At 50.1% G+C, this 24,822-nt stretch overlaps 1 protein-coding gene across 1 annotated transcript in view; it reads right to left on the reverse strand.

Moving 5' to 3' along the window:
- LOC311099994 (piezo-type mechanosensitive ion channel component 2-like) overlaps positions 1-24,822 on the reverse strand; it is a gene marked incomplete at its 5' end in the record, with an annotated part of 204,057 nt that overhangs the window by 5,609 nt on the left and 173,626 nt on the right. The window contains 13 exons of the mRNA XM_084140722.1: positions 5,541-5,688; positions 5,895-6,053; positions 6,235-6,449; positions 7,878-8,025; positions 8,232-8,382; positions 8,512-8,779; positions 8,975-9,157; positions 9,966-10,224; positions 10,426-10,944; positions 20,341-20,520; positions 21,608-21,801; positions 22,170-22,336; positions 24,208-24,270. Of these exons, the coding sequence (XP_083996848.1) occupies positions 5,541-5,688; positions 5,895-6,053; positions 6,235-6,449; positions 7,878-8,025; positions 8,232-8,382; positions 8,512-8,779; positions 8,975-9,157; positions 9,966-10,224; positions 10,426-10,944; positions 20,341-20,520; positions 21,608-21,801; positions 22,170-22,336; positions 24,208-24,270 (2,654 nt within the window). The remainder of the gene's footprint in view (positions 1-5,540; positions 5,689-5,894; positions 6,054-6,234; positions 6,450-7,877; positions 8,026-8,231; positions 8,383-8,511; positions 8,780-8,974; positions 9,158-9,965; positions 10,225-10,425; positions 10,945-20,340; positions 20,521-21,607; positions 21,802-22,169; positions 22,337-24,207; positions 24,271-24,822) is intronic.

The raw sequence follows: 24,822 nt of genomic DNA on the forward strand, positions 1-24,822 counted from the left end.
ACCAACTGTGGCCGTGGAGGACACACTGCGGCTAGGTGCTGGGGAGGGTCTCCTGGGAGAGGGGACAACAGGTCACGCACTGGGGAGTCATTTCAGGTGAGTAGGCGCCCCACTTACCCAGAGCTCTCTGTTGGCCACTTGTGTATACCTGTGAGATTTCCACAGGTGGCACCTCATTCCCAGCATAAGGCGCTAGTAGATTCAGGCGCAGCTGGGAACTTTGTTGATCGTGAATTTTGTTATAGGTTAGGAATTCCCCTTCGGCCGGTAGAAGCCCCCTTTCCTGTTCATGCCCTAGACAGCCGGTCGCTGGGGTCGGGGTTGATCAGAGAAGTCACAGCACCACTTAAGATGACGACGCAGGGGGGTCATGAGGAGATCATTCAGTTTTATCTGATCGACTCTCCTGCGTATCCCGTGGTGCTGGGGCTTCCCTGGTTAAGCGCCCATGATCCTACCATTGCGTGGCAACGGAGGGCTCTTATGGAGTGGTCTGCCCAGTGTGTAGGGAGATGTCTAGGTGTTTCCTTAGGGGCGACCTCGGTGGAGAGTCCGAACCAAGTGCCCGCAATGCGCATTCCCCCTGAATATGAGGATTTAGCACTTGTGTTCAGCAAAACGAGGGCGACACGGCTACCACCTCATAGACAGGGGGATTGTGCGATAGATCTCCAAACAGGAGCGGCACTTCCGCGGAGCCGTGTGTATCCCCTGTCTCAAGAGGAGACCGCGGCTATGGAGACTTACATAGCCGAGTCCTTGGCACAGGGATACATACGGTCCTCCACTTCCCCGGTTTCCTCGAGTTTCTTCTTTGTGAAGAAGAAGGACGGGGGTTTGCGCCCGTGTATTGATTACCGTAGTCTCAATCAGATCACGGTTAAGTACAGTTACCCTCTTCCTCTGATTGCGACTATGACGGAGTCATTACGCGGAGCGCGGTTCTTCACAAAGTTAGATCTCAGGAGCGCGTACAATCTGGTGCGCATTAGGGAGGGGGATGAATGGAAAACAGCATTTAGTACCACCTCGGGTCATTACGAGTATCTCGTCATGCCATACGGGTTAATGAATGCTCCTTCAGTCTTCCAATCCTTTGTTGACGAGATTTTCCGGGACATGCATGGGCAGGGTGTGGTAGTATACATCGACGACATCCTAGTGTACTCTTCTACACGAGCCGAACATGTAGCCCTGGTGCGCCGAGTGTTGAGGAGGCTGTTGGAGCATGACTTGTATGTCAAGGCAGAGAAATGCTTGTTTTTCCAGGAGTCCGTCTCCTTTTTGGGTTATCGATTGTCCGCGTCTGGTGTGAAGATAGAGGTTGACCGTGTGTCGGCCGTGCGTAATTGGCAAACTCCAACCACAGTAAAAGAGGTGCAGCAGTTTTTGGGTTTTGCTAATTACTACCGGAGGTTTATCCGGGGCTTTGGACAGGTGGCAGCTCCCATCACGTCCCTGCTAAAGGGGGGTCCGGTGCGTTTGCAGTGGTCAGCTGAGGCGGACAGGGCATTTGTTAAACTAAAGAACCTGTTCACTTCGGCTCCGGTGCTGGCGCATCCGGATCCCGCTTTACCATTCCAAGTTGAGGTAGACGCGTCCGAGGCCGGTATTGGGGCAGGCCTGTCGCAACGGTCCGGCACGCCACCTAAACTCCGCCCCTGTGCGTTCTATTCCAAGAAGCTCAGCTCGGCGGAGCGTAATTATGACGTAGGGGACAGGGAGCTGTTAGCTGTAGTCCAGGCCCTAAAGGTGTGGAGGCATTGGCTTGAGGGGGCTCAACACCCTTTCCTCATTCTGACTGACCACCGTAACCTGGAGTACATCCGGGCAGCTAGGAGACTAAACCCTCGTCAGGCTAGGTGGAACATGTTCCTAACCCGGTTTGTTTTTAAGATCACATACATCCCAGGGTCCCAGAACGGTAAGGCGGACGCCCTGTCCCGGCGGTATGACACAGAGGAGAGGTCCATTGAGCCTACTCCCATACTGCCGGAGTCTTGTCTGGTGGCTCCGGTGGTGTGGGAGGTCGATGCGGAGATCGAGCGGGCCCTGCGTACCGACCCTACTCCCCCCGAGTGTCCTGTGGGGCAGACGTACGTTCCGCTCGAGGTTCGTGACCGCCTTATTTATTGGGCTCATACATCACCCTCCTCTGGACATCCAGGTATTGGCCGGACAGTGCACTGCCTTAGCGTGAAATACTGGTGGCCAACGTTAGCTAGGGATGTGAGGGTATATGTCTCCTCCTGCTCGGTGTGTGCCCAGTGTAAGGCGCCTAGACATTTGCCCAGGGGAAAGTTACATCCCCTGCCCGTTCCACAACGACCATGGTCCCACCTCTCGGTGGATTTTGTGACCGACCTTCCCCCCTCCCAGGAGAATACCACCATTTTGGTCGTTGTGGATCGGTTTTCCAAGGCCTGTCGTCTCCTCCCAATGCCGGGTCTTCCTACTGCCCTACAGACCGCTGAGGCCCTATTTACCCACGTGTTCCGGCACTATGGGGTCCCCGAGGATATTGTGTCTGACCGAGGTCCCCAGTTCACCTCCAGAGTCTGGGGGGCGTTCATGGAACGCTTGGGGGTCTCGGTGAGCCTTACCTCGGGGTACCACCCAGAGAGTAATGGGCAGGTTGAACGAGTCAACCAGGATGTGGGTAGGTTTCTGAGGTCCTATTGCCAGGGCCGGCCGGAGGAGTGGTCTAGGTATATCCCCTGGGCAGAGATGGCCCAGAACTCTCTCCGCCACTCCTCCACCAATTTAACACCTTTCCAGTGTGTTTTAGGGTATCAGCCGGTCCTGGCACCATGGCACGAGAGCCAGATCGAGGCCCCTGCGGTGGATGAGTGGATTCGGCGCTCGGAGGAGACGTGGGACGCTGCACATGTCCATCTGCAGCGGGCCATCCGTCGACAGAAGGCGAGCGCCGATCGCCACCGCAGTGAGGGACCGGTATACGCACCGGGAGATCGAGTCTGGCTCTCGACTCGAAACGTGCCCCTCCGCCTGCCCTGCCGGAAGCTGGGTCGGCGGTTTGTGGGGCCTTTTAAAGTCCTGAGAAGATTGAACGAGGTGTGTTACAGGTTACAACTGCCTATTGATTACAAGAATATTAACCCCTCGTTCCATGTGTCTCTTCTCAGGCCGGTGGTAGCTGGCCCACTCCAAGAAGATGAGATAGGAGAGACCCCTCCGCCCCCATTGGACATCGAGGGGGCCCCGGCGTACAGGGTCCGGACCATCTTGGACTCGAGGCGCCGGATGAGTGGTCTCCAGTATCTCGTGGAGTGGGAGGGGTACGGTCTGGAGGAACGGTGCTGGGTGCCTAGGAGGGACATCCTAGATCCATCCCTCCTGACTGAGTTCCACCGTGGGCATCCCACGCGCCCGGGTCCGCGTCCTCCTGGCCGTCCCCGAGGCCGGGGTCGGCGCACGGCTGGAGCCGCGCGTCAAGGGGGGGGTACTGTCACGGATTCTGCCGAGGCTGCTCCTCCTCCTTGTTCGGGCAGGCTTCGGCGTTCGTCGTCCCCGGAGTACTAGCTGCCACCGTTGAATGTTTCTATGTTTGATTGCTTTTGTCTGTCTATTGCACCTGTGTCCGTTTGTGTCTGATTATGTGTTCTATAAGTTGCCTGTGTTGTATTGGTTAGGTTGTGTGTTGTTATTCGCCTGTCCGTTAGTGCTGCGTGTTTTCTCTGTTTATTGTTTTGTTAGTTTACGCACAGTCTGCGTAATCGCTCGCCTCTGTTTGTTGTTTGAGGCCGTTCAGTGTATTGTGCTTGGGTTTGCACTAGTAAACGTTGTTGGACTAAGCTTCGGTGTCCTGCGCCTGACTCCCGCACCACATTAACCTCAGCTAGTGACACATTGTAGGATTTTTAATGAATTTATTTTCAAATTATGGTGGAAAATAAGTATTTGGTCACCTACAAACAAGCAAGATTTCTGGCTCTCACAGACCTGTAACTTCTTCTTTAAGAGGCTCCTCTGTCCTCCACTCGTTACCTGTATTAATGGCACCTGTTTGAACTTGTTATCAGTATAAAAGACACCTGTCCACAACCTCAAACAGTCACACTCCAAACTCCACTATGGCCAAGACCAAAGAGCTGTCAAAGGACACCAGAAACAAAATTGTAGACCTGCACCAGGCTGGGAAGACTGAATCTGCAATAGGTAAGCAGCTTGGTTTGAAGAAATCAACTGTGGGAGCAATTATTAGGAAATGGAAGACATACAAGACCACTGATAATCTCCCTCGATCTGGGGCTCCACGCAAGATCTCACCCCATGGGGTCAAAATGATCACAAGAACGGTGAGCAAAAATCCCAGAACCACACGGGGGGACCTAGTGAATGACCTGCAGAGAGCTGGGACCAAAGTAACAAAGCCTACCATCAGTAACACACTACGCCGCCAGGGACTCAAATCCTGCAGTGCCAGACGTGTCCCCCTGCTTAAGCCAGTACATGTCCAGGCCCGTCTGAAGTTTGCTAGAGTGCATTTGGATGATCCAGAAGAGGATTGGGAGAAGGTCATATGGTCAGATGAAACCAAAATATAACTTTTTGGTAAAAACTCAACTCGTAGTGTTTGGAGGACAAAGAATGCCGAGTTGCATCCAAAGAACACCATACCTACTGTGAAGCATGGGGGTGGAAACATCATGCTTTGGGGCTGTTTTTCTGCAAAGGGACCAGGACACCTGATCCGTGTAAAGGAAAGAATGAATGGGGCCATGTATCATGAGATTTTGAGTGAAAACCTCCTTCTATCAGCAAGGGCATTGAAGATGAAACGTGGCTGGGTCTTTCAGCATGACAATGATCCCAAACACACCGCCCGGGCAATGAAGGAGTGGCTTCGTAAGAAGCATTTCAAGGTCCTGGAGTGGCCTAGCCAGTCTCCAGATCTCAACCCCATAGAAAATCTTTGGAGGGAGATGAAAGTCCGTGTTGCCCAGCGACAGCCCCAAAACATCACTGCTCTAGAGGAGATCTGCATGGAGGAATGGACCAGCAACAGTGTGTGAAAACCTTGTGAAGACTTACAGAAAACGTTTGACCTGTGTCATTGCCAACAAAGGGTATATAACAAAGTATTGAGAAACTTTTGTTATTGACCAAATACTTATTTTCCACCATAATTTGCAAATAAATTCATTAAAAATCCTACTATGTGATTTTCTGGATTTTTTCCCCTAATTTTTTCTGTCATAGTTGACGTGTACCTATGATGAAAATTACAGGCCTCTCATCTTTTTAAGTGGGAGAACATGCACAATTGGTGGCTGACTAAATACTTTTTTTCCCCACTGTACATAATTGGTGCCTGTATTTTTTATAGTGCTTTTCAATGCAAATAACAAAGTGCTTCACATCATAAAATAAAAGTACTAACAAAGAAACAAAAACCTGCTGTATCTCATTTCCACATAGCCTCTCTGACAACATACTATCTTCTTCCCCTCTAACCCTCATTCAGAGATGGATAGGGAGGTCCTAGAGAACTAACACAGTGGGCCATGGTCCCTCACCTTCTCTGACATCCTCCAGCACTTGAGAACAAAGATGTGGGCGTAGATGTCCTCTACACAGATCCAGCTGGACAAGCTGAGGGTGGTGTCCGTCCACACCCAGTCCATCACTGCTCGCAACTCTGTCAGGAACGGGACCAGGCGGAACCTGGAGATCAGGAATATTTAGGACAACTTTAGGACAATGTTAGGGTAACGTTAGGACCAACAGTCAATATAGGTTATGAACCAGCTTATTGGGAGCATGTGCCATCACTGATGAAATTAGTCTCATACTTTTTTCAGAAATTCATTCAATTCATGATTATGTTGTCGTTTTGTGATTGTAGTTACACTAGTCTTCAGAGCACTCACCCTTGGAAGAGGAAGAGGTTGAGGTAGTTGTAACTCTTGGTGAGAAAGTTGCCCAGGACGCGGGTGGGGTAGCCACAGCGGATCTGATAGGCAGACAGGCCAAAGTAGATGCACTTGACAAAGTACCACAGCTGGGCCACTGTGTTCTTACTGAACCGTCTGGTGATTAAAATGGAAACAATGTTAATGAGCATTTTCAAAGTAACTCGAAAACATTCACCATTATGCGTCACTTACTAATGATGCAACTATTTAGTAAGGAATTTAAAAGAAAGAGGGAGCTGGTTATGACTACATGATTAAATGACTAAATGTTAATGTTATTTCTCCACATTCATACCTTTCTGTGACTCCAGGCAGGATGAAGAACATCCAGAAGTGAATACCAAACACCAGGATGACCTGGAAGATAACTTTTCCCATGACAGTCTTGCGAAGATAGAGGGCTCGGTCGATGATCATGGTGCCAAACTGGATCAGTACCATCACCAGGAAGGCCTCAGGAACCTGGTCCTCCGACAGGGAGGAAGTGATGTCAGCTGCGGCAGAGTGTTTCTATGGGGGACATGAAGTCATGTTATTCATTTGGAAGGTTTTTGTTTTCTTCAATGTTTCAAGTTCAAAAGTGTTCTTGGCCATTTAGGGAAAATTGAAATTCATTGCACTGGGTTTCAATTACAAACACAATGAATAAGGACAGTTTATACTAGAATTGGGACTATACTCGAATTGGGACTAAACACCTCCCTCTGCAACTGGATCCTGGACTTTCTGACGGGCCGCCCCCATGTGGTAAGGGTAGGTACCAACACATTTGCCACGCTGATCCTCAACACGGGGGCCCCTCAGGGGTGCGTGCTCATTCCCCTCCTGTACTCCCTGTTCACCCATGACTGCATGGCCAGGCACGACTCCAACACCATCATTAAGTTTGCCAACGACACAACAGTGGTAGGCCTGATCACCGACAACGATGAGACAGCCTATAGGGAGGATGTCAGAGACCTGACCGTGTGGTGCCAGGATAACAACCTCTCCCTCAACGTGATCAAGACAAAGGAGATGATTGTGGACTACAGGAAAAAAAAAGAGGACTGAGCACGCCCCCAATCTCATCGACGGGGCTGTAGTAGAACAGGTTTAGAGCTTCAAGTTCCTTGGTGTCCACATCCCCAACAAACTATCAAGGTCCAAGCACACCAAGACAGTCGTGAAGAGGGCACGACAAAGCCTATTCCCCCTCAGGAGACTGAAAAGATTTGGCATGGGTCCTCAGATCCTCAAAAAGTTATACAGCTGCACCATCGAGAGCATCCTGACTGGTTGCATCACCGCCTGGTGTGGCAACTGCTCGGCCTCCGACCTCAAGGGACTACAGAGGGTAGTGCGTACGGCCCAGTACATCACTGGGGCCAAGCTTCCTGCCATCCAGGACCTCTATACCAGGCGGTGTCAGAGGAAGGCCCTAAAAATTATCAAAGACTCCAGCCACCCTAGTCATAGACTGTTCTCTCTGCTACCGCAGAGCAAGCGGTACTGGAGCACCAAGTCTAGGTCAAAAATGCTTCTTAACAGCTTCTACCCCCAAGCCATAAGACTCCTGAACAGCTAATCATGGCTACCCAGACTATTTCCATTGCCCCCCCCATCCCACCCCACCCCACCCCAACCCACCCCATCTTTTACGCTGCTGCTACTCTGTTTATTATTTATGCATAGTCACTTTAACTCTACCCACATGTACATATTACCTCAATTACATCGACTAACCGGTGCCCCCGCACATTGACTCTGTACCGGTACCCCCTGTATATACTTAATTTTTTTTTTTCTTCTTTTTTTTTCTTAAAAATGGCATTGTTGGTTAAGGGCTTGTAAGTATGCATTTCACTGTAATGTATACACCTGTTGTATTCGGCACATGTGGCAAATAACATTTTATTTGATTTTATTTGAATTTGAGCAGTTATATATCAAACTTACCCCAAAAGCCCAGAAGCCGAAGACGATGATGATGAAGTCGACAGTGTCGGCCAGGAACATGAGCACATAGACGTCTGTCACAGCACTGTACTCTGGGTGGATCAGGTTGTAGAAGAACTGACGGATGGGGACGTAGATCTCCAGAGTTCTAAACAGAGAATGGCCAAAGATTTACAAACAATTATCTGTTAATGTAAACAAGGTAAACAAAATACCTTTATGAACAGGTAATGTTGTTTTTATTAACAATGTATTATCCTGAAGTGTGTCTGAATATTGCCAGTTAGTAGCCTAATAACAGTATAATATAGCATCTTCAAGTCAATATTCAAACATGACATCCAGACCACCTACTTCTTGACAGTGAAGCACTTGGCTTTGATGAGCTGCTCTCTGAGTTTCTCCAGGATCCTTTCCTTCTTGCTCCTCTGCTGGACACTCAGCATACTGTCCCCTCTCCGCAGGCTGCCCCCTCTCCGCAGGCTGTGCCTTGAGCTCACGCTGTCTGTGGCGTGACCAGGTTTGGTTAGGTTTGGAAGACATGGGCCTCACATATTACATAATTAAAAGTCTAAACAAAACAAGCCCAATAAAAGAGATATTATTCAGCACTTAGGAGCTAGTGTGACCTCACCTCCTCTGGAGTGGCCGGAGCGTAGGGTGCGCTGGGAGAGGTGGGAAGCGGAGCTGGAGCTCTTGCGGCACAGCTGGGTGGAGGTGGACAGGGAGTGGAAGCGGTGGGGGAAGCGGGCGCGTACCGATTCCAGCAGGGAGATGCTGCCCCCCGAGGCCTGCTTCTCCACACGCCTGGAGCTGGACCTCTTCTCCCTGTCATGGTGGTGCTGCTTAGGGGTTTCCCCCCCTCCTCCCCTGGGGTCATCCTCATCCCACAGCCCATGACACTGGAGGTCAAGACCAAGGAATAGAATGGTTATCACACCAGTGTGCTAAATATAACAGTGTATCAATACAGGTAATAAGTAACATTTAACAACGTAGTTAAAGGGGTAGTCCACTTTTTAAAAGTTGTATCTTATTTTCGAAGAAAGTTAACTCCCTTAAAGGAATAACCATGTAGCTAAAGACTTAGTGGGCACCTTGAGAATAGATCGGTGGAAGAACAGAGCTAGCAGCTGAACCAGGTCATAGTGCACATATCCCTCCTTCTTCTCCACACCGATGATGTTGGGAGGGTGGAAGGGTTTGGACTTGTCCAGCTCAATGTTCTGGTTGAAGGGGAAGAAACCAAACTGAAAGAAGTACTTGATCACGATGGTGACCTGGTGGTATAGAGAGAAGGGGGAAAACATTAAAAACATATAGATGCTTGACTCATAACATATCAACATGTTCTATAAAGACTATTAATTGAGTACAGTGTAGTAGAATTCAGTTTATTTAATCATAAAATAGCATTCTTTCCACCCTGAACATGTTTTAGAATAATCACTTTTTTACACCCCTTTTATCTCTCCAATTTCGATCTTGTCTCATCGCTGCAACTCCCCAACAGGCTCGGGTGGCGAAGGTCGAGTCATGTGTCCTCCGAAACATGACCCGCCAAACCGCGCCTCTTAACACCAGCCCGCTTAACCCAGAAGCCAGCTGCACCAATGTGTCAAAGGAAACAACATTCAACTGACAACCGAGGTCAGCCTGCAGGCACCCGGCCCGCCTGTAGGAGTCGCTAGAGTGCAATGAGCCAAGTAAAGCCCCCCGGCCAAACCCGGATGACGCTGGGCCAATTGTGCGCCGCCTATTGTGACTCCCGATCATGGCCGGTTGTGATATAGCCCGGGATCGAACCCGGGTCTTTAGTGACGCCTCTAGCACTGTGATGCAGTGCCTTAGACCGCTGTGCCACTTGGAAGGCCCATTAATGGCATTTTTCATAGTTGGATAAAACAAAATGTGTCACTTGACAATGCAAGAAAAAAACAAATACATTTATGAAAATGTGCAATTAAAAATATTAAAGTTTACTCTAATTAATTTAGGTGAACTATCTCTTTAAGACTGCATGGGACAAGGGGTAGGGGCAGATTTACATTGATAAGAACCTGACTAAGTGCTTCTGTGTGTTAATACCTCTGTGTAGACGATAGCGGTCATCCAGAAGCGTTTGCTGGGCCTGGGGACAGACAGCATGGCCCAGAGGAAGATCAGGATGGGCAGGACGAGCGTGGCCACGGAAGCTGAGATCATGTGGTTGAGGATGATGACCAGGAAACACACCATCTCTGAGTGGGCCACCAGCATGTTGTAGAGGGCATAGAGCAGCTGGAGCAGCGCTGGCTGGTTGCCGTAGAAACGCTCAGAGTCCTCCAGCTCCTCGTCGTAGAACATCCTGATGGATAGTGAGAGCGAGGGTCTATGAAGGTGGACTCTAAACATTTTTGTGTTGAGGGCGGCTCACCTAAAGCCTTTGGAATTGTCAAATAAACAAACTAATCTGAACCTCGATCTCCGGTGTTCTGATAGCCGAGTGATTAACAATATTTGGTAATGAAATTGACAACGCAAGACTAGCTGTGACTAAATACAATACCTGTTGCGTAGCAGATCGTTGGCCGTCAGTTCGTGGGTGAGTGAGGGAAACGTGGTGCTCGTGACGCCCGACAGAAAATCGGACTTCTCGTCAGGCGTCACCACAACTAGCCTCTTCTCGTGATGGGTCCTACTGGATGAGACCTGCTCGGCCCCCTCCCTGTTCAGGCCCGTGGCCCTGCTGTATGAGGGGGGGATGTCTGTGTCTGTGGGGGTGGTACCGGATGGGTCTGCCTGGTAGAGCTGGAGCTCACTGTGGTGGGCGTAGCACGGTCCCCTCCCCCACCCTGCCCGTTCAGCCTCTAGGACGCTGTCCCGGCTGTCCCAGTCCATACCCCTGGACCTGGAGAGAAGACCCCACTCATGGTCCAGGTACAGCCCCATGGAGGTGGAGGTGGATGGGGTCTCGGTGTAGGAGGATTGGGGGTCCTGGAGATCCTGGCCTGGCTTCTCTCCTGTTTCTTTGATTGTGTCGGTGGTCCCCTGGCGGGAGCAGGTGGTTGTGCACTGGGTGTGCTCACTAGTGGGGAGAGAGAGGCAAGAGAATGGAGTGGTTATGTTCTGGAACTCATCTGTCCACAAGTGGGCAGTGTTTAACCTGTGTAAATTCCAGGATTACTAGTCAATAATCTGCATATTGTGTACTTCATGGAGATGAAGTTTATGAATTGCCTGGATGGCCATAGAGAGGAAGTACAGTGGAAATATTCGTATGGATGTGTAGTGATAATTCAGATAGAACAGTAAAACAGGTATTTGCCATGGTTTATCATGAAATAAGTATGGAACAAGTTATCAGCCAATCAGCATCCAGGACAGGAACTTTTTTATTGTATAACCTAATTTACTCCAGATAATTAAATGACACAGAAATAGCGTTTGTTCAGTGGTGAGAGGTGAGAGGTAAGAGGTAAGAGAGAGAGAGAGAGAGAGGGGTTGTGACGGACATACACTGGATACAAAGGCTGTCCATCAGCACTTTATCAGGGTGTCGCCATGTAACCACCCACAGCACTACACAATCACCCGCCTCATGTCTACTCCCCTTTTTTTCTCTCCTCATTCTCAATATAATCTGACACCTGCACTGACTAACAGACAATAAAGCCCTTTACAGTTTACACTACAGTCGCAGATGACATGTTTGAACAGCGCTAAGAGAAAAGGGCAGCTTTAGCATTATAGTCCTGTAGCCAGGAAGTGGATTTGATGACAAGAATATGACTTGCCTATCTAAGCCTTGGATTCACAGGGAGGGAGAGAGTGGCTCTTCAAAGAGAGATGAGGCTTATAGTGGTTTACCCATATGAGACCCACTAGTACCACTAGCTTTCTGGATTAAGGTAATACATTAGTGACACAAATGGTGAATAGGCCAACAAAATACAAAGTTGCCTCATTGTCTACAGTCAGTGGGGAAAGAGAAGTGAGTGAGGGATCAGGAAAGAGACAAGAAGAGAGTGTGGTGAGGGAAGAGAAGACTGCCGGTTGATTGGACAGAATTGTAGAGAGTGAAGGATGAAGGGAGAGAAGTGTAGAGAGTGAAGGATGAGGGGAGAGAAGTGTAGAGAGTGAGGGATGAGGGGAGAGAAGTGTAGAGAGTGAAGGATGAGGGGAGAGAAGTGTAGAGAGTGAGGGATGAGAGGAGAGAAGTATAGAGAGTGAGGGACGAGAGGAGAGAAGTGTAGCTGTCACGGTTTCGGCCGAGGCTGCTCCTCTTCCTTGTTCGGGCAGGCTTCGGCGGTCGTCGTCTCCGGAGTACTAGCTGCCACCGTTCTATGTTTCATGTTCTTTTGGTTTTGTCTGTTCTACACACCTGTCCCTTATTTGTGTCTTAATTGTTCCCTTATTTAGTTCGTGTGTTTGGGTCAGGTGTTATGCGTGATTGTTGATTGTCAGACTGCCTCTGTATGGTCATTTTTCTCTCGTTGTTGGCTTGTCCCGAGAGTTCGCACTGCGTGCGCTTTTTCATGTGTATTTTCGCACTGTTTTGTGCGTAATTGTTTTGCGCCACCCGGTTGGGTAGGCGACTGTTTGTTCACGTGTTTGAACAGTAACATAAAAGACGGTTGAAGTCATCCTGGTTCCTGCGCTTGATTCCTTTCCACTCATCTACACACACCACTCTGACAGAATCACGCATCCTCACCATGGAATCAGCAGGAGCGACCGCGCCGACAGCCGAGATGGCTGAACGTCTTCGTGGTCAGGAGGACCGCATCAACCAGGTCTGTCATGCCCTGGAGGGGGTGATGAATACTCTGCACCGATGGGAGACCAGCGGGGTTCCCACACCTCCAAGAACCGAACCAGCCCCATCGGCCAGCCCCCCTGTCTCATCTCCGGAACCTAGTGGGATTCGGCTCTCGCTCCCGAGGGCGTACGACGGCTCCACTGCCGGGTGTCAAGGATTCCTGCTGCAGGTGGAGCTCTACCTCGCCACCGTACACCCGGCGCCCTCGGGACACGAGAGCGTCTCAGCCCTCATCTCCTGTCTCACCGGCAAGGCGTTGGAGTGGGCCAACGCCGAGTGGAGGAGAATGGACGCCGCTACCACGAACTATGCGGAGTTCTCCCGCCGCTTCCGTGCTGTGTTCGACCATCCACCGGAAGGGAAGGCGGCGGGGGAACGTCTATTCTACCTCCGACAGGGGATGAGGAGCGCCCAGGACTTTGCCTTAGAGTTTCGGACCCTAGCGGCTGATGCAGGGTGGAATGAGCGGGCCCATATCGACCATTTCCGCTGCAGCCTCCGGGAGGACGTCCAGCGAGAGTTGGCGTGCAGGGACACGTCGTTGACGTTCGACCAGCTGGTCGACATGGCCATCCGGCTGGATACCCTGCTCGCCACCCGTGGGCGTCCCGGAGGGGGGGGTTCGCCCATTCCACTCTCCAGCACCTCCGAGCCGAGCCCTATGGAGCTCGGAGGTGCTGGCGCTAGGGAACGGAGGAGGAGGAGCCCGAGGGGACCCGGCCCTTGCACCAACTGTGGTCGTGGAGGGCACACCGCGGCTAGGTGTTGGGGCGGGTCCTCCAGTGAGGGAGATGGCAGGTCACGCATTGGGGGGTCCCCCCAGGTGAGTAGGCGCCCTGCTTACCCAGAGCTTTCTGTCGTGCACCTAACCTTGCCTGTTTGTTTCCCACAGGTTGCACCTCGTTCCCAGCATAAGGCGCTGGTAGATTCAGGCGCAGCTGGGAATTTTGTAGATCGCCAGTTCTGTATAGAGTTAGGGATTCCCCTCCTTCCAGTGGATAAGCCTTTCCCCGTCCATGCCCTAGATAGCCGTCCGTTAGGGTCTGGGTTGATTAGGGAAGTCACAGCACCCATTCAGATGACGGCGCAGGAGGGTCATGAGGAGAGAATTCAGCTCTATCTGATTGACTCTCCTGCGTATCCGGTAGTGCTGGGTCTTCCCTGGTTGATGACTCATGACCCTATTATTAGGTGGCGAGAGAAAGCTCTTAAAGGGTGGTCTGCTCAATGTGAGGGGCGGTGTCTGGGTGTTTCCATAGGGGCGACCTCGGTGGAGAGTCCGAATCTAATGCCAGCACTGCAGATTCCCCCCGAGTATGAGGATTTGGCACTGGCGTTCAGTAAGACTAGGGCGGCGCAGCTGCCGCCTCATAGACGGGGGGATTGTGCGATAGATCTCCAGTCAGGAGCAGCTCTCCCGCGGAGCCATGTGTATCCCTTGTCTCAAGAGGAGAGAAAGGCTATGGAGACATACATCTCTGAGTCTCTTAGACAGGGATACATACGGGCCTCCGTTTCACCCGCTTCCTCAAGTTTCTTTTTTGTAAAGAAAAAGGATGGAGGTCTGCGCCCGTGTATTGATTACCGCGGTCTCAATCAGATCACAGTGAAGTACAGCTATCCACTTCCTCTGATTGCGACTATGACGGAGTCACTGCACGGTGCGCAGTTCTTTACAAAATTGGATCTTAGGAGCGCATATAACTTGGTACGCATTCGAGAGGGCGATGAATGGAAGACAGCGTTTAGCACGACTTCCGGACACTACGAGTATCTAGTCATGCCATATGGGTTGATGAATGCTCCCTCAGTCTTCCAATCCTTCGTCGATGAGATTTTCCGGGACATGCAGGGACAGGGAGTAGTTGTGTACATCGACGACATTCTGGTGTATAGTCCTACCCGTGCTGAGCATGTAGCCCTGGTGCGCCGAGTATTGAGGAGGCTGTTGGAGCATGACCTATATGTCAAGGCAGAGAAATGTCTGTTTTTCCAGAAGTCGGTCTCCTTTCTGGGTTACCAGTTATCTGCGTCAGGGGTGAAGATGGAGGTAGACCGGGTGTCAGCTGTGCGTAATTGGCAGACCCCAACCACTGTGAAGGAGGTGCAACGGTTCTTGGGTTTTGCGAATTATTACCGGAGGTTTATCCGGGGTTTTGGACAGGTGGCAGCTCCCATAACGTCTCTGTTAAAGGGGGGTCCGGTGCGCTTGCGGTGGTCAGCTGAGGCGGACAGGGCATTTGGGAGACTAAAGGACCTGTTTACCTCGGCGCCGGTGTTGGCGCATCCGGATCCCTCTTTACCGTTCCAAGTAGAGGTGGACGCGTCAGAGGCCGGGATAGGGGCCGTTCTTTCCCAGCGTTCTGGCACTCCACCTAAACTCCGTCCCTGTGCGTTCTACTCTAAGAAGCTCAGTCCGGCGGAGCGGAATTATGACGTAGGAGACAGGGAGCTGTTAGCCGTGGTACAGGCCCTAAAGGTGTGGCGGCATTGGCTCGAGGGGGCTCAACACCCTTTCCTCATTCTAACTGACCATCGTAACCTGGAGTACATCCGGGCAGCTAGGAGACTGAATCCTCGCCAGGCTCGCTGGACTATGTTCCTAGCCCGGTTTGTGTTTAAGATCACATACATCCCTGGGTCCCAGAACGGGAAGGCAGATGCTCTGTCTCGGCGGTATGACGCAGAGGAGAGGTCAGTTGAGTCCACGCCCATACTACCGGAGTCTTGTCTGGTTGCTCCGGTGGTGTGGGAGGTTGATGGTGAGATCGAGCGGGCGTTACGCACCGACCCGAGTCCTCCACAGTGTCCTGTGGGTCGGACGTACGTTCCGCTCGAGGTACGCGATCGCCTCATTTGTTGGGCTCATACGTCCCCCTCCTCTGGCCATCCGGGTATCGGCCGGACAGTGCACTGCCTTAGCACGAAGTACTGGTGGCCAACGTTAGCTAGGGATGTGAGGATTTATGTCTCCTCCTGTTCGGTGTGTGCCCAGTGTAAGGCGCCCAGACATTTGCCCAGGGGTAAGTTACAACCCCTGCCTATTCCACAACGACCCTGGTCCCACCTCTCGGTGGATTTTGTTACCGACCTCCCCCCCTCACAGGGGAATACTACCATCCTGGTCGTTGTGGATCGGTTCTCTAAGGCCTGTCGTCTCCTTCCCATGCCGGGTCTACCCACTGCCCTACAGACCGCTGAGGCTCTGTTCACCCATGTCTTCCGGCATTACGGGGTACCCGAGGATATAGTGTCTGACCGAGGCCCCCAGTTCACCTCTAGAGTGTGGAGAGCATTTATGGAACGGTTGGGGGTTTCGGTAAGCCTTACCTCGGGGTACCACCCGGAGAGTAATGGGCAGGTTGAACGTGTCAACCAGGATGTGGGTAGGTTTCTGAGGTCATACTGTCAGGGCCGGCCGGAGGAGTGGGCGAGATATGTGCCCTGGGCCGAGATGGCACAGAACTCTCTTCGCCACTCCTCCACCCAACTAACCCCTTTTCAGTGTGTGTTAGGGTACCAGCCGGTTCTGGCACCATGGCATGAGAGCCAGATCGAGGCCCCCGCTGTGGATGAGTGGGTGCGGCGCTCGGAGGAGACGTGGGACGCTGCACACGTCCATCTGCAGCGTGCCATACGTCGACAGAAGACGAGCGCCGACCTACACCGCAGTGAGGGGCCAGTGTACGCACCTGGAGATCGAGTCTGGCTCTCAACCAGAAACCTGCCCCTCCGCCTGCCCTGCCGGAAGCTGGGTCGGCGGTTTGTGGGGCCATTTAAAGTCCTGAGGAGATTGAACGAGGTGAGTTATAGGTTAGAACTACCTGTTGATTACAAAAATATTAACCCCTCGTTCCATGTGTCTCTCCTCAGGCCGGTGGTAGCTGGTCCACTCCAGGACTTTGAGATTGAGGAGACTCCTCCGCCCCCGTTGGACATCGAGGGGGCTCCGGCGTACACCGTGAGGTCCATCCTGGATTCTAGACGCCGGATGGGGGGTCTTCAATATCTCGTGGAGTGGGAGGGGTACGGCCCGGAGGAGCGGTGCTGGGTGCCAAGGAGGGACGTCTTAGACCAGTCCCTACTGACCGATTTCCATCGGGGTCATCCTGCGCGCCCTGCTCCGCGTCGTCCGGGTCGTCCCCGAGCTCCGGGTCGGCGCACGGCTGGAGCCGCGCGTCAAGGGGGGGGTACTGTCACGGTTTCGGCCGAGGCTGCTCCTCTTCCTTGTTCGGGCAGGCTTCGGCGGTCGTCGTCTCCGGAGTACTAGCTGCCACCGTTCTATGTTTCATGTTCTTTTGGTTTTGTCTGTTCTACACACCTGTCCCTTATTTGTGTCTTAATTGTTCCCTTATTTAGTTCGTGTGTTTGGGTCAGGTGTTATGCGTGATTGTTGATTGTCAGACTGCCTCTGTATGGTCATTTTTCTCTCGTTGTTGGCTTGTCCCGAGAGTTCGCACTGCGTGCGCTTTTTCATGTGTATTTTCGCACTGTTTTGTGCGTAATTGTTTTGCGCCACCCGGTTGGGTAGGCGACTGTTTGTTCACGTGTTTGAACAGTAACATAAAAGACGGTTGAAGTCATCCTGGTTCCTGCGCTTGATTCCTTTCCACTCATCTACACACACCACTCTGACAGTAGCGAGTGAGGGACGAGAGGAGAGAAGTGTAGCGAGTGAGGGACAAGAGGAGAGAAGTATAGAGAGTGAGGGACAAGAGGAGAGAAGTGTAGAGAGTGAGGGACAAGAGGAGAGAAGTGTAGTGAGTGAGGGACACGAGGAGAGAAGTATAGAGAGTGAGGGACGAGAGGAGAGAAGTGTAGCGAGTGAGGGACAAGAGGAGAGAAGTATTGAGAGTGAGGGATGAGAGGAGAGAAGTGTAGAGAGTGAGGGATGAGGGGAGAGAAGTGTAGAGAGTGAGGGATGAGGGGAGAGAAGTGTAGAGAGTGAAGGATGAGGGGAGAGAAGTGTAGAGACTGAGGGATGAGGAGAGAAGTGTAGAGAGTGAGGGATGAGAGGAGAGAAGTGTAGAGAGTGAGGGATGAGGGGAGAGCAGTATAGAGAGTGAGGGACAAGAGGAGAGAAGTGTAGTGAGTGAGGGATGAGAGGAGAGAAGTATAGAGAGTGAGGGACGAGAGGAGAGAAGTGTAGCGAGTGAGGGACAAGAGGAGAGAAGTATCGAGAGTGAGGGATGAGAGGAGAGAAGTGTAGAGAGTGAGGGATGAGGGGAGAGCAGTATAGAGAGTGAGGGACGAGAGGAGAGAAGTGTAGAGAGTGAAGGATGAGAGGAGAGAAGTATAGAGAGTGAGGGATGAGAGGAGAGAAGTGTAGATAGTGAAGGATGAAGGGAGAGAAGTGTAGAGAGTGAGGGATAAGAGGAGAGAAGTGTAGAGAGTGAAGGATGAAGGGAGAGAAGTGTAGAGAGTGAGGGATTAGAGGAGAGAAGTGTAGAGAGTGAAGGATGAGAGGAGAGAAGTATAGAGAGTGAGGGATGAGAGGAGAGAAGTGTAGAGAGTGAAGGATGAAGGGAGAGAAGTGTAGAGAGTGAGGGACGAGAGGAGAGAAGTGTAGAGAGTGAGGGACAAGAGGAGAGAAGTGTAGCGAGTGAGGGACAAGAGGAGAGAAGTATAGAGAGTGAGGGACGAGAGGAGAGAAGTGTAGCGAGTGAGGGACGAGAGGAGAGAAGTATCGAGAGTGAGGGATGAGAGGAGAGAAGTGTAGAGAGTGAGGGATGAGGGGAGAGAAGTGTAGAGAGTGAGGGATGAGGGGAGAGAAGTGTAGAGAGTGAAGGATGAGGGGAGAGAAGTGTAGAGACTGAGGGATGAGGAGAGAAGTGTAGAGAGTGAGGGATGAGAGGAGAGAAGTGTAGAGAGTGAGGGATGAGGGGAGAGCAGTATAGAGAGTGAGGGACGAGAGGAGAGAAGTGTAGAGAGTGAAGGATGAGAGGAGAGAAGTATAGAGAGTGAGGGATGAGAGGAGAGAAGTGTAGAGAGTGAGGGACGAGAGGAGAGAAGTGTAGCGAGTGAGGGACAAGAGGAGAGAAGTATAGAGAGTGAGGGACGAGAGGAGAGAAGTGTAGAGAGTGAGGGATAAGAGGAGAGAAGTGTAGAGAGTGAAGGATGAGAGGAGAGAAGTATAGATAGTGAGGGATGAGAGGAGAGAAGTGCAGAGAGTGAAGGATGAAGGGAGAGAAGTGTAGAGAGTGAGGGATGAGAGGAGAGAAGTATAGAGAGTGAGGGATGAGAGGAGAGAAGTATAGAGAGTGAGGGACGAGAGGAGAGAAGTGTAGCGAGTGAGGGACAAGAGGAGAGAAGTATCGAGAGTGAGGGATGAGAGGAAAGAAGTGTAGAGAGTGAGGGACGAGAGGAGAGAAGTGTAGAGAGTGAGGGACGAGAGGAGAGAAGTGTAGCGAGTGAGGGACTAGAGGAGAGAAGTATAGAGAGTGAGGGACGAGAGGAGAGAAGTGAAGAGAGTGAGGGACAAGAGGAGAGAAGTGCAGAGAGTGAAGGATGAAGGGAGAGAAGTGTAGAGAGTGAGGGATGAGAGGAGAGAAGTATAGAGAGTGAGGGATGAGAGGAGAGAAGTATAGAGAGTGAGGGACGAGAGGAGAGAAGTGTACCGAGTGAGGGACAAGAGGAGAGAAGTATCGAGAGTGAGGGATGAGAGGAGAGAAGTGTAGAGAGTGAGGGACGAGAGGAGAGAAGTGTAGAGAGTGAGGGACGAGAGGAGAGAAGTGTAGCGAGTGAGGGACAAGAGGAGAGAAGTATAGAGATTGAGGGACGAGAGGAGAGAAGTGTAGAGAGTGAGGGACAAGAGGAGAGAAGTGTAGCGAGTGAGGGACAAGAGGAGAGAAGTATAGAGAGTGAGGGACGAGAGGAGAGAAGTGTAGCGAGTGAGGGACAAGAGGAGAGAAGTATCGAGAGTGAGGGATGAGAGGAAAGAAGTGTAGAGAGTGAGGGATGAGGGGAGAGAAGTGTAGAGAGTGAGGGATGAGGGGAGAGAAGTGTAGAGAGTGAAGGATGAGGGGAGAGAAGTGTAGAGAGTGAGGGATAAGAGGAGAGAAGTATAGAGAGTGAGGGATGAGAGGAGAGAAGTATAGAGAGTGAAGGATGAGAGGAGAGAAGTATAGAGAGTGAGGGATGAGAGGAGAGAAGTGCAGAGAGTGAAGGATGAAGGAAGAGAAGTGTAGAGAGTGAGGGATAAGAGGAGAGAAATGTAGAGAGTGAAGGATGAAGGGAGAGAAGTGTAGAGAGTGAGGGATAAGAGGAGAGAAGTATAGAGAGTGAGGGATGAGAGGAGAGAAGTGTAGAGAGTGAAGGATGAGAGGAGAGAAGTGTAGAGAGTGAAGGATGAGAGGAGAGAAGTATAGAGAGTGAGGGATGAGAGGAGAGAAGTGCAGAGAGTGAAGGATGAAGGGAGAGAAGTGTAGAGAGTGAGGGATAAGAGGAGAGAAGTATAGAGAGTGAGGGATGAGAGGAGAGAAGTGTAGAGAGTGAAGGATGAGAGGAGAGAAGTGTAGAGAGTGAGGGATGAGAGGAGAGAAGTGTAGAGAGTGAAGGATGAGAGGAGAGAAGTGTAGAGAGTGAAGGATGAGAGGAGAGAAGTGTAGAGAGTGAGGGATGAGGGGAGAGAAGTAGAAGGAGGAGTTGTGTGTTATTTCCTACCTGGCCTGGCTGCCTCCGCTGTCGGCTGAGGAGGTGGACTCTAGGTCCAGGTCTTCCATCTTGCAGAGTTTAGGATGGGCACGCTCGCTGGTCCTGGGCATCTGGACGCTGTCAGGACCCATTTCAGTGTGGTCCAGCGTGGAGCGACAGGAGCAGAGCAGGGTGTTCTCTGTGTACACACTGGAGAAACACACACAGACAGAGGAGTTTGTGGAGTGGTCTAAACAGACTATGGACCATGCATAACCTCATACAGTGTGTGTGTGTGTGTGTGTGTGTGTGTGTGTGTGTGTGTGTGTGTGTGTGTGTGTGTGTGTGTGTGCGCCTAATGGTAGCTGCGTTTCTATCGGTGTACGCCTTCATGTCTGTGTCCGTCTGCTAGCCTGTGTGTATGTCTGGGTGCTTGTGAGTGTGTGTGAGTGTGAGAGTGTGTGTGAGTGTGTGAGTCAGGCCAGAGTTTAGAAAGAGAACAGAATGCCCCGTGGGCACTAGTGTTCCCAGAACAGAACAGAGCTGTGCTGTTTCAAGCTGCCAGGCTGGTTTTAAACCCTTCACAAACACTCCATCACATACCAGGAGCCTGGCACTCCTCAGTCTCAAATAAATAACAAATTATGACTAAAAACAGACAACGTGTGTAACAACAAGCAGCGTAGAAATACAGAAGGCTAAGTGATGTCAACACAACCCCAAAACATAACCACTGAATGTTGAACAATTGTTCTGTCAAATGGTAATGTAAGTGTTTATCACGTAATTGTGGTCGTGCTGAGATGGGATAACTTGAGCAATACTTGGCTCACGTCACCAGGCTTGGGTTTTATTACACACGGATGGAATGCAAATAAATCATTCAATTATCTGTTCCACCCGCAACGTTCCAATCTGATCTCTGAAAAGAGTGGTACTGTCATCTGCACAGCATGACATCTTTCAAAAACAGCCAATATCTTGCACCTGATTCTTGAGTCTGTTTGGATTATTTTATTTGGTCTCCCTTGATGTTTTGAGTATTATAACTGAATGATAGTAAGCAGTCTGTGTTTACTATAATATCCTTGGAGTATCAAGAAGCAGCTGAACAACCTTGTCTACTGATTCCTCAGCTATCACCAGGATATTATAAATCATATTGAAAAGGATTCCCTATGCTTGATGTACTTTAATGATGATAAGAGGTGAATCAATCTCATCATTTCATGAACAATTGTATAATTAGGTGGTAATATAACTGTAATAAAAAGTGTATTTTCCTCCATTCCCTTACCTGGACAGGCTGTCATGAGACACCAGAGAGTCTTGGCTCTCCAGATAGGCACAGCTCTGCCGCTCGGCCTTGTGGGGGATGCAGTCCTGGCACGTCTCCTCCTCGGTTCTCTCCAGGCCAGACTCAATGGACGCAGCCTTGCACATCTGCTTGCGGTAGTACACGTGGATGCTCTCCCGCGAAGGCTTGTTCCCCTGGAACATTACAACCAAGAATGTCTGTTACAATTGTTGGTCCTACACCCACTTCATATTACATAGCCTGTAATAACAATGTAATAACATTGGAAATAGGTAATTCCAATGTTACTACTATGCTATTACTAGAAATAGGTACTATAAATAATTACCATGGTTTTACTACAGTATGGTAAGTAATTATGCGAAGTTAAATGGGACCAAATGGTTTTGTTGCTAGGAGAAGACACATTCACAAGCAATCTTCAAAAAGCTGGATTCTCATTGAACTGTACACCTGAGGTATTAGGTAATACGCCTTATAATACAATAAGCATCACAAAATAAATAAATAAATAGTCTAAACCCCCTGGCCGTGACCTTACCTTTTTGACCTCGTGCGTGAGCATGCAGCGCTCGATGCGCAGCACGGTGGAGATGTCCAGGTGTTCCTGACACATGGAGTTGATCCAGGCTGTGAAACTGTCCAACATGGCCAGGAACAACACCCAGGAGAACTTGACGATGTTGAAGACTCGCTTCAGGATGTTGTCTGTGGACGGGGAGGAAGACAACACACGTCTTTTAACAGCCAAGTCCACATCAGTATTTATTCTTTGTGACTTACGGTATACAGTGGGGAGAACAAGTATTTGATATACTGCCGATTTTGCAGGTTTTCCTACTTACAAAGCATGTAGTGGTCTGTAATTTTTATCATAGGTACACTTCAACTGCGAGAGACGGAATCTAAAACAAAAATCAAGAAAATCACATTGAATGATTTTTAAATAATTAATTTGCATTTTATTGCATGACATAAGTATTTGATCACCTACCAACCAGTAAGAATTCCGGCTCTCACAGACCTGTTAGTTTTTCTTTAAGAAGCCCTCCTGTTCTCCACTCATTACCTGTGTTAACTGCCCCTGTTTGAACTCGTTACCTGTATAAAAGACACCTGTCCACACACTCAATCAAACAGACTCCAAACTCTCCACAATGGCCAAGACCAGAGAGCTGTGTAAGGACATCAGGGATAAAATTGTAGACCTGCACAAGGCTGGGATGGGCTACAGGACAATAGGCAAGCAGCTTGGTGAGAAGGCAACAACTGTTGGCGCAACTATTAGAAAATGGAAGAAGTTCAAGATGACGGTCAATCACCCTCGGTCTGGAACTCCATGCAAGATCTCACCTCGTGGGGCATCAATGATCATGAGGAAGGTGAGGGATCAGCCCAGAACTACACGGCAGGACCTGGTCAATGACCTGAAGAGAGCTGGGACCACAGTCTCAAAGAAAATCATTAGTAACACACTACGCCGTCATGGATTAAAATCCTGCAGCGCACGCAAGGTCCCCCTGCTCAAGCCAGCGCATGTCCAGGCCCGTCTGAAGTTTGCCAATGACCATCTGGATGATCCAGAGGAGGAATGGGAGAAGGTCATGTGGTCTAATGAGACCAAAATTGAGCTTTTTGGTCTAAACTCCACTCGCCGTGTTTGGAGGAAGAAGAAGGATGAGTACAACCCCAAGAACACCATCCCAACTGTGAAGAATGGAGGTGGAAACATAATTATTTGGGGATGCTTTTCTGCAAAGGGGACAGGACGACTGCACCGTATTGAGGGGAGGATGGATGGGGCCATGTATCGCGAGATCTTGGCCAACAACCTCCTTCCCTCAGTAAGAGCATTGAAGATGGGTCGTGGCTGGGTCTTCCAGCATGACAACGACCCAAAACACACAGCCAGGGCAACTAAGGAGTGGCTCCGTAAGAAGCATATCAAGGTCCTGGAGTGGCCTAGCCAGTCTCCAGACCTGAACCCAATAGAAAATCTTTGGAGGGAGCTGAATGTCCGTATTGCCCAGCGACAGCCCCGAAACCTGAAGGATCTGGAGAAGGTCTGTATGGAGGAGTGGGCCAAAATCCCTGCTGCAGTGTGTGCAAACCTGGTCAAGAACTACAGGAAACGTATGATCTCTGTAATTGCAAACAAAGGTTTCTGTACCAAATATTAAGTTCTGCTTTTCTGATGTATCAAATACTTATGTCATGCAATAAAATGCAAATTAATTACTTAAAAATCATACAATGTGATTTGCTGGATTTTTGTTTTAGATTCCGTCTCTCACAGTTGAAGTGTACCTATGATAAAAATTACAGACCTCTACATGCTTTGTAAGTAGGAAAACCTGCAAAATCGGCAGTGTATATCAAATACTTGTTCTCCCCACTGTAACTGTAACTTCATTGATGCAGAGGGCCATGTGCCATGGGTTGGGTTTAGTTTTCAAACAGGGTTGAGGTTAAGGAACCTAACCCAGGAAGTAAACTGAAATTCCATTTCCAATTCCACATCCTGAAAGTGACTGTAATTAAATAGAATTTATCCCAACCTTGGTTTGAATGGCACCTACCTGGTCCATCTTTCTTCTCCTCCATCTCCTCCTGATCCTCCACTTCAATAGCAACATGAATTGCTGGATAGAAAGGAGATTGAAAATGGAATGTTTCAACGAATTCATAAAAAATAAACATATCCCTTGCTATAAAGTCACAAAACTGCAACCCAAAAGTACCCTTCCAAACAAAGGACGCTCCATTGACATCCCATTGTTTGAAAGGGTACTTTTTTGTTGCAGAACAAGTTGTTCTCTATCTAAATAGCCTATCCATGACATTGTTGTCCCCTCCCAGACCTCATGTAAAGCGATATGGCTAAACTGAGAGACCGTACTGTATTCCAGCCACATCCACAGTCAGTCCAGCCGTCATATGGGATGAATTGACCATATCTAATTCAACATGGAGTCCTATATTTCAGACCCAGGAATGCATTGGCCTTGACTTGAGTTGGAGCTGGGCTGTGGGAAGGAGAGAGGGTAGGAGGGGGAGGACTTGGCGGGACTGTGGACTGGACACAGCATGGCTCCCATTATGGCTGCAGCAAATCGTTAAGTAGGTGCTCTTGAACTCTGCAAAAAAAGGGCACAAAATGCCCATTCATGAGTAGTCTAGAGCCTATAACGCGC

The sequence above is a fragment of the Coregonus lavaretus genome, assembly GCF_964263955.1.
Source record: "Coregonus lavaretus genome assembly, chromosome: 2".
In the NCBI taxonomy this organism is placed as follows: domain Eukaryota; kingdom Metazoa; phylum Chordata; class Actinopteri; order Salmoniformes; family Salmonidae; genus Coregonus; species Coregonus lavaretus.